At 35.1% G+C, this 9435-nt stretch overlaps 1 protein-coding gene across 1 annotated transcript; it reads right to left on the reverse strand.

Annotated features, from left to right (window-relative positions):
• Positions 1-5189: 5189 nt before the first annotated feature.
• Positions 5190-6477, reverse strand: LOC132902608 (uncharacterized). The gene is made up of 2 exons (XM_060948392.1): positions 6404-6477; positions 5190-5908 (listed from the first exon to the last, which is right to left on the reverse strand). Exons 1-2 carry the CDS (start codon positions 6462-6464, stop codon positions 5190-5192), a joined length of 780 nt encoding a protein of 259 aa, XP_060804375.1. The 5' UTR covers positions 6465-6477.
• Positions 6478-9435: the final 2958 nt, after the last annotated feature.

The following is a 9435-nucleotide window of genomic DNA, read 5'->3' on the forward strand; positions in this document are numbered from 1 at the left end:
TTCGCTATTTGGCATCAGCCGTTGATAAGGAAAATCTTGAGACGTAGTTCTTTTCAGAACTTTCATCGGGGCGCCAGCTCTCGGCCTATATAGGAAGGTTTTATTGGTTTTCATTAATTTTGTTCAAATGTAAGCGTATTCGATTACCTGACAATGTGCACGGAGGTTTTTTGTGAACTCATCTGATTTTCGCCCGCATATGGGAGGCAAAATACGCGAAATCAGCAGAAGTCGAATGCTTGCTAGCTATCTTTTGTTCAATCAAAAGAAGACGTACCAATTCAAATAAGTACGTGCGTTTTTGTGATATCCCGTTAACAAAATGAATAGTATGATGATATCCAAAATAGTAATGTTTATATCTGGTCGTAATGACCTATAATAAAAACGCCTGATACAATTTTAGCTTTATTTTACTGAAAGTAAAGTGCCAGTTAACTTACAATCACACATCACATTTGTACATAAAGAAGCTCAATATTGAATTCAATGCGTGGTGTTAGAGCAGTTAGGTTATATTAATCATCAAAATCTTAAGTGACTCTTGTCTCCAAATTATCCTTTCCTCAATTCTCTTGAACGCCTATCAACTAATTAATTTTATCCTGCCTAAGTTAAACAAAAGATCCTTATCTTGTTCCCACGGATATTTTCAAGAATAACGTCTTTACCGAAGATTTGCTTACTTTGCAAGTAGGGACCGAAATCTCTTCGCGGTATTATTGGAAAAGTTTGAGCAGCGTTTGTCGTGTAGCTACCTACCCTCGAGGACCTTCGATGTGTGAGCGATATTGGCTAATCAATTGAGTTATTCTGTTTATTCATTACTAGTTTGCGCCTGCAGCTTCGGCCCCGTTATAACCTAAAATTCTTTTGGACAAGAACGCTTGGGAGTTAGTGATGAATGTCTGTATCAAGTTTATTTATTGATTCTATTTACTTAATATAAAATCTTACTTTCTTATTGATAATATTAGATGGGATTGTGATTTGCTCCTACAATATATAATAATAATAGATATATATGTATATACAATATAAAATAGATGTATATTCTATTGTCCGCCGTCAATTCATTCCTTTCTGCCGTACACTATATATCATAACATGAAATACTTTACTATTTTCCCGTAAAGTGGTTGTTAAAACGTAACGCGAAAAGTTATGATATAAAATGCATGGGTTATTATAACGATTCTTGATGTTAATACTCTTGAGAAATTGTTGAAACAACGAGATTTTCTTTTAATTTTTTAATAAATATCAATCCGATTATGAGAGAAAAGTGTTGTTTTAAGATTGTTTCTTAACAAATATTTCATTTTCGATTTAAAACTCCTTTTGGTTTTTTCCAACTAGGAATATGCAAGCTTATGAAGGTATATGTTAAATTATTGCACCAATAAAAGTCCCAAATATTATAAAATATATTAACACGTTTGGTGAGACGTAATTACTTTATGGATTTGACAAATTAATTTAAAGCAGTTAATATGTTGTGCTCTATAAATTATATTATTTTCAATTATGATTTAATAAAAAAAACATATTCCCGGCGCAACCCACAGGACACAGAGGTCAGTCACGTTCGCGTCCCTGGATAATTTATTTATTATTCCAACATTTTTTCACAATAAGTTTCTTTGATATAAAAACAACAAAATACGGTGTCTTTATTTTGTATATTTGCGTACAATTGGCACGAACTGTTTTATTCAAATCTAATCTCTTTTGCATATTTCGCTGTGAGTAATGAAATAACGCTTATATTATTAACTAGTCTTGTCGGAGTGAATTTTCTGAAAGCATTTTATATGCTATATTTATACAAACTTTCATCAAAATTGGACAAGCTGTTTTGCCACGACAGCCTATCACCGTATTGCTGTTCTACCTATTCCGAATATTTCTATGAAACTTTATCAAGAAAATAAACGAACTGATTTAATATAAATAAATAAATATATACGGGACAAATTACACTGATTGAGTTAGCCTCGAAGTAAGTTCGAGACTTGTGTTGCGAGATACTAACTCAACGATACTATATTTTATTATAAATACTTATATAGATAAACATCCAAGACCCAGGCCAATCGGAGAAAGTTCGTTTTTCTCATCATGCCCTGGCCGGGATTTGAACCCGGGACCCCCGGTGTCACAGACAAGCGCACTACCGCTGCGCCACAGAGGCCGTCAAATTCAGATTTATTTATAATTAGTATTAGAACGTGGCTTTTCATAGCATTTTCAATCCAGTTGACTCTGTTACCTCCTAAGGGATTAAGACGTGATCACCATTATTTGAATAAGCGTACTTACGTGAATACACTGTTAATCATCTATTGATACCTAATTGAGGTAATTGAAACGTAATTTCCACAGTAATCTAGATATAGTTGATGCTATTATCCTAGGGTATCCATTGGAAATTACAAGAAAACTAGACTTCATTATCAGACATTTTATTTAATTACAGAAAGCATATACCTACAATATTTTTATAATTGTTCTTTCAATATGCATGTACATATTGAAAGAACAATTACTATCAACAAAATATAACAGTTAAAAAGTTGTATGTGTAAAAACTAATCTTTGGAATTATAGCTTGTATCTGGATGAATTTTGAATAATAATAATAATAAAGGCGTCGGGACGTGACGACCCCATCGCCCCCTGGGTCACCTTCCCAGTGCAATCAGTCTCCGCAGGGCAGCTTGTGGCGAGCTGTTGGGGAGTAGCGACCCCACGGACCTGAGTGCTCCCAGGGGAGGCCCCTGTTCCTCGCCTCCGATCTTCCTTCGCCAAGGTCGGGGTGGAAACCGATGAGGGACAGGACCCCTACCTCTGGCTTGCCTTAACCGGCCGGTCAGAGTGGAGTCGCGAGAGCTATACGCTCGAAGGATGGAAGTGTAAAATGTCATAACGCCGGGGGTGCCTGACTGGATCACCACGATTTCACGCCCCGCAGTCTCACCTCTCGACATCCTTAGCCACCCACGCCGATGTTGCCCCTTTGTTGCTTATTATGGTGACTGATTTGAGGGGCCCATTTAGTGAGTGGCGAGTCACCACCTGCCACATAATAGTCACGTATTCATGATTATGGCAGGTGTCCGAACTTCTTCAGCAATAGCCCAATTTAAATCCATCCAAACGTCAACTCCATAACCCATAATCCTTTTCCTTATTTTGTAATAGCTCCACCTCCTGCCGAGACCTGTTCATGGACATATCATCTATTGATATGCCCGAGAACGGGTTTTGGCAGGAGAACAACATAACATCAACTTCTCCAAAGGGCCTCTACGTGTTGGATTTATATCCCCACGCAAGCCTCTCAAAAATCCGGGGTGTATAGACCCGTGAAATCTAAGAGGAGAAACATAATAATAATAAATATCTTTATTTCTTTCTCCACAAAAACAACTTAAATATAACTTAATATTATAGATAGTATGCACAATACAGCAAGAGATTGTGGAGAACTGGTGCCCGTGCTAGGTGTCCGAAGAACCTGTGTTACGGGTCACCAGGTCTCACCCATTAATTTATAACTATTGTGGAGTGGAGTGAGTGTAGACGTATACAAAAAAACATAATATACATAATTATAACATTAAGAAACCACTACAAATAAATCCTCGGTTTCATCATAGGAAAGTGCTTGCAACCACTGAAACAACACTTTTTTACAGTTGAACTTATTTAGATTATAAATAGATATCTGAGCGTGAATTTTTTTATAAAGAAAAGGTCCAAGATAATATAAGAATCTTTTTATAAACTCTGTTTGAACTGTGGGAAGATCGATACGAAGCCTATTATCTCTGAGCAAGGGTTGAGGAGTATAGGGAAGTCGGGTATGTTGCTGAGTCACAACGGCCTGTACAAAGAGCTGCCTCACTGTAAGCACTCCACAAATTTTGTAAAGTTCAGTCGTGGGGAAAAAAAATGGCTTGAAAGTGCAGACTTTCAAGACAGCCCTCTGAGCTCTTTCGACCCTGATAAGGTGGGATTTGGCTGCACCGCCCCAAGAAGGGATACAGTACGCAACGATAGATTGACATAAGGCCAAGTAAGTCATACGCAATACCTCTGCGCTCGCTACAGTGCGAAGTTTCTTAAATACGTAAATGAGTTTCCTGATGCGACTGGACAGCAATGTAATGTGAGGGACAAAAGTAAGATGTTGGTCAATTGTAACTAATAAACTTATACTCTGCCTACCCCGCTATGGACAAATTCCTGTTTAAACTAATCTGTCTTATCCTATATTATTCAACGAGCATTATTCATATATAAATCGATCTAGCTGTGTTCTACGTCTGGAAAAAATATGATTACCTATATATTCTTCCAAAACCATTACGCCATCTACGACATTTATTTAGAATATTCAAATCGAAATTAAAACCAAACAAATTTAAAATGCCTTGTGTTAGCATAAGAAGACGCTCCTAACTTGAAACGGTCCACAAATATACCTGAATATGAAAAGACGGGTAAATATCCTTGTTGTTTCGTGTCAAGTTTCCAACTTCACTGTTTCAGTGCTCATACACAAGTTAATAAATTTTAACACAGAGGCAGAAAACATGTTTCAGTCTCAGGTATAGTTTTTGGCTAACATTAATAGATCAGATTATTCATTTGGCATTTTGTTTTATTTTAATTGGCGGCTTTGTCTTGGTTATGCCAAAGAAAATGATACATTACTCCGATGAATGTCAGTTTACCAATCTTAATTCCATCATTTAGCTGAGAGAGGTCATTTTGCTTAATGATGAAATTGAGATTCAAATAGTGACAGGTTGCTAGCCCATCGCATTCACATTTTTATTTATTTGAAAACTATCTAGAAATGTTTTATCCTACTACTATTATAAAGGCGAAAGTTTGTATGGATGTTTGTTACTCTTTCACGCAAAAACTACTGAACCGATTACCATGAAATTTGGTATGTAGGTAGCTGAAGACCCAGAATAACACATAGGCTTTTTATCCCAGAGTTCCCGCGGGATTGATAGGGTTTCCATGCGGACGAAGTCGCGGGCGGCCTCTAGTTAAAAAATAAAACGAATAAAGTAGGCATTGTTAGGGATAGTAGTAATTTTACAATAATAAATCTTTGAACATTTATTGAAAAAAATGTGATAGTATCTAATAAAAAAACACATTTAATTTTAATAAGACATTTCTTCAATCGATGGCATAAAATCTGGCGTTTCTAAATTATCTGCTTCCCGTTTCTTGAATATGGAAATCTTTGCTTTATGAGTAGTAGTAGGCATGGTGTTAGATTTAGTGCCAGGTTGAGCCAGTGTACCTTTTTTACTACTTCTTCCACTCTTCTTTCTTTTAACGTCGGACACTGCATCAGACAAAAGCCCATCAATCTCAGAGGATGTGCACGGTAAAGATTTCTTTATACTATAAATGTGACAAACACGAGCGTCCTTATGGTGTCCTGATTCATTACTCTCCTTTATTTTCAAAGCATAAACTTCTCCATTGAAGTCATATTTTGTAACGGACGCTGATTTTAATGGTTTATTCTTTTTAGTTCGTGAAGGTTTAGACGCCACTGAAGTATTAGCTTTGGCCTTATGAACGTCTCTTTTGTGTCTGTTTTCAACTAACTGATTCTTGAGTAAATCTTCGTTTAATTCGTCAGAACTAGGACGATTTTTCAATAACTGAATATAAGCGTTGCGCTCTTTGACAGCCCGTTCCATGCAATTGAAGCACTTTTGACAAATTAAATCGTCGAAAGGGGATTCTTTATTCTCACTTACTAAAGGTATTCCATTCGTGTTCAATAGTATTGCGCCGCGTGGAGAATTTTTGTTTACTCTATGCGCATTTTTAATTTCCACTTCGGTTTTCCGGATATCAGCATTTCCTGAAATTTTATTGTATAGTTTTTTAACTAAACATTTTTATGAAAATATGAATGAAACAGTTTTTTGAAGCTTGCATAACACTGTACAAATTAACCAATTCGTATTTTTATGTACTTTTTATATGTTTAAAATAGTATAAGCACATTAATTTTGTTTAATTAATTAATAATTTTGTTTAATTAATGTACTTATACCGCTATAATTTACAATAATATTTCCGTATTTTACTAGCCATTTAATGTATTACATTTCGGGTTTTAATAATGACATTAAGCCATGAAATCTTTACTAGTATAAATGGGTAGGTTATTGCAACGAACAATTCCTATTTTTTAATTTTTTATTTACGAACGGCTTTATCATGAATGCAAAACTTGAATACGTGACAAGATTTGAACCTAATAAAAAAAGTTCGCAACTTTTACATAATCTTAAGAAATAAAACTCGAGGTATAAATCCAAAAGAAACATAATGATCGATACAAATATCTCACCCAGCGTTTGCGGTAGGAGCGCCACGAGCGCACACAACAACATGGAACTCATTAGTTCCATTTTCGCAGTTCTCCCTCACAAGGTGTCTCCGACTGCGAGAGCAGACAATCTTCTTTACAAAAGTACACTAACAAGCTTCGTTACTGCGCCGTACAGTTCTACAAAATGCTCACTCTATTGCCCGCCTCCTGCCTTCGCACCTCGAGTTAAATATTTTCAAGTACCCCTAAATTGGTACAGCTGCTTTTAAGCCATAAACGTAAATTATAGTGCTACAAATCGTATTTTGAAATTTACGTCCTGAATTCTCGGAGAGCTGTTATTGAATGAAGTTTTGTTGTGAAAACTCCATCTTATATGTGGCTGTTGTCTACAGAGGCACTTTATTTGGTGTATTGTTTACCCAGGCGAGTCTGTTTACACGTATTACCCAGCACATTTGACAATTGATGTTTGCTTTCCTTCAATCCTGATTCGAGACCATTGTGATGGAGTTGATATGTTTACGATAACAGGATAGAGGCATCCGAGCCGCAGTCGGAACACAATAGTAGTAGTACATATTAAGGTTATGTAATCCACCGTATCCGAACAAAAGTATTGGAAATTAGATGTTGGACGAAAAAGGGGTAAGTGATATTTTACGCATTTGAGGCGAATTCTCGCGCTCATGTAGGTTCAAATAAAATTATCATAAAATATTATGGTAAAGTGTAACGGAGCACAAAAGCGAGCCGAACTTCTTTTTTCTAACTTATCTCGTTATTCATAAAATGTGACTTTTATGACAGAGTCGGACTTTTAGGTTATTTGTAGGTACGTTGCTTTACCAAATTTGTTCTTCTCATGGACCGTGAGTGGAAAGATAAAATATTATCTGGAAAGATTTGAGTTTTAATGGCTTAAAGATGTAGGCTGGTTGGACATTTACGCTTTTTGAAGGACTTTAAAGAGGGTTTGTTCTTTTGAGATTATCTGTTTAATGGATTGTTGAAGAACATTATAAGCTGATTAACTCTTTTGCTGCGCACTGTTGTTTAAAGTAAGGAATACTTTTATTATTAGACATTTGCCTAAAATTGTGTTGAAATTATTTAAATTTCATAAAAGGCCACTTTTAATAAGTGATGTCTTTCTTTTGAATACATATAGGTCTGAAATGTATTTAAAGACAAAAGCTAATTCCACATGGACTATTTGTGTTCGGAATTCAAAAAGGAAAATTCAAAACAAGAACTTTAAAATACAAAAGTGTGGCACAGATATGTATATAAAAGTTCCCGATAAGCGGAATGAGTTTACGCCTCTGGGGCCGGCGGTAGTTTGGCCTCGGAAAATTCATTTAATTTAATGGCGTCCTACTTGTTACACAGCCATATGCGGAACAATTTTTGTAGTTATAACGCTTCCAACTTGGGTTGTTTCTTAATTTGATACGACATGCAAAAGAGTTGGGCTGCAAAGTTGGATAATATTTATGTTCCTAAAACATTTCGAAGATATAAAAAATACACAAAATAGTTATGTTTGTATTAGGTATACATAATCATAGTTACGTCGTGCGGTACAGTGAGGGCCCTAATTTTTTTTATTAAAATTAATTGAGCTATAGATATAAAAAGCGAAATTGCGAAAAAGAGGGTCGTTGCATTTTCTAGAACAAAAACATTTATTTGCCTGCATTTTGCCATTTATTTTCCAACAAATACCATGCATTGTAAACTTTATGATTATATGTAATTTTTTTTTTTTTTTTTTTTTATTATTGTATGAAAGATCTTACATAACATTGAGTAGGTATTAACTTAGCATAGCGAAACCACTAAGGTTTGAGATTACACTAAGAATTAAGTTTACGTCAATCAATCATATTGTAATACATAGAAGAAGAAAATAACCAAGAATTGGACAAATACATATGTTTTTTATTATTAGGTCGCTTATTAATTATGATTATGACACTATACATTTTAAAGGGAACCAAGGAAATGCTCTTTAAGTTTATATTTTATATTTTTTGTAGTCAATATATCACGTAATTCCACAGGTAGTTTATTAATGAGCCGAGTAACAATATAATCAGTCGTTCGCCTACCGTATTCATTGTTTACGCGAACCGGTTTGGTACTCAGTTGATGTCTAGCTACTAGCTAATTATAAAAGCCTTTGTCAACTACGTCCAATACAGTTTTCATTCAATCGTTCGTCCTTTTGTGAAACATTCAAATTACATGTCAGTGACGCATATGGCCATTGAAATTGCTTTTACATATTATATTTTTGCTTGTTTGTAAAATGCGATAAAATTTTATCAGAAAAAAAATTATTGATCAAAGAAAAACATTTGATTTTTTTGTCCTACCATTGTAACTCTAAGCGCATGGCGCAAGTGAAAAAAATAATTAATGGCACAAGAAACTGGCATAATAATGGAAATAGATGTAATGGTTTTAGTCTAAAATAACGAAAACTACACGGCACATCTATGCGGAAAATAATAGGCATCGATAAAATGAGATGGGCCATTCAAAAATTTTATTAGTTTAAAGATACCGAGGTATTTTGGCGTCGGCCATTACCACAGGCTATAACTCAGGCTGAACCGCGTTGAACCCCAGTTAAAGTTCAGATAGGCCATCGGATTAGCATTAACCAGCGATTACACGGGCACTTGAGTGTTCTGTCCATAATATATGCCCAATGTAGAGGGCTAAATTAAATTTTTTAGTACTTAACAACTTCAGAGATTCTTAACTTGGTATAGGCTTGAGAAAATACACTGGTCTTCGAAGCTTGATAGATAAATAACACTTTAAATACTAATACTCCGTTTTGAATGTTAAGGTAATTGAAGGTATGAAGGTAATCTCTTTACAGAATTGAGCCATACAGCTGAACGTGGTCTTTTAGCCTCTTTGAGTTTGTTAGCTCTTAACTACTCCGTAAGAGAGAAAGACGTGATTATATATTTTATGTTTATTCTTTAGTTTAATATTATGTAATTATTTAGTTTAATGTTCAATTATAGTTT

This window comes from Amyelois transitella, chromosome 16 (genome assembly GCF_032362555.1).
Source record: "Amyelois transitella isolate CPQ chromosome 16, ilAmyTran1.1, whole genome shotgun sequence".
NCBI classification, from domain to species: domain Eukaryota; kingdom Metazoa; phylum Arthropoda; class Insecta; order Lepidoptera; family Pyralidae; genus Amyelois; species Amyelois transitella.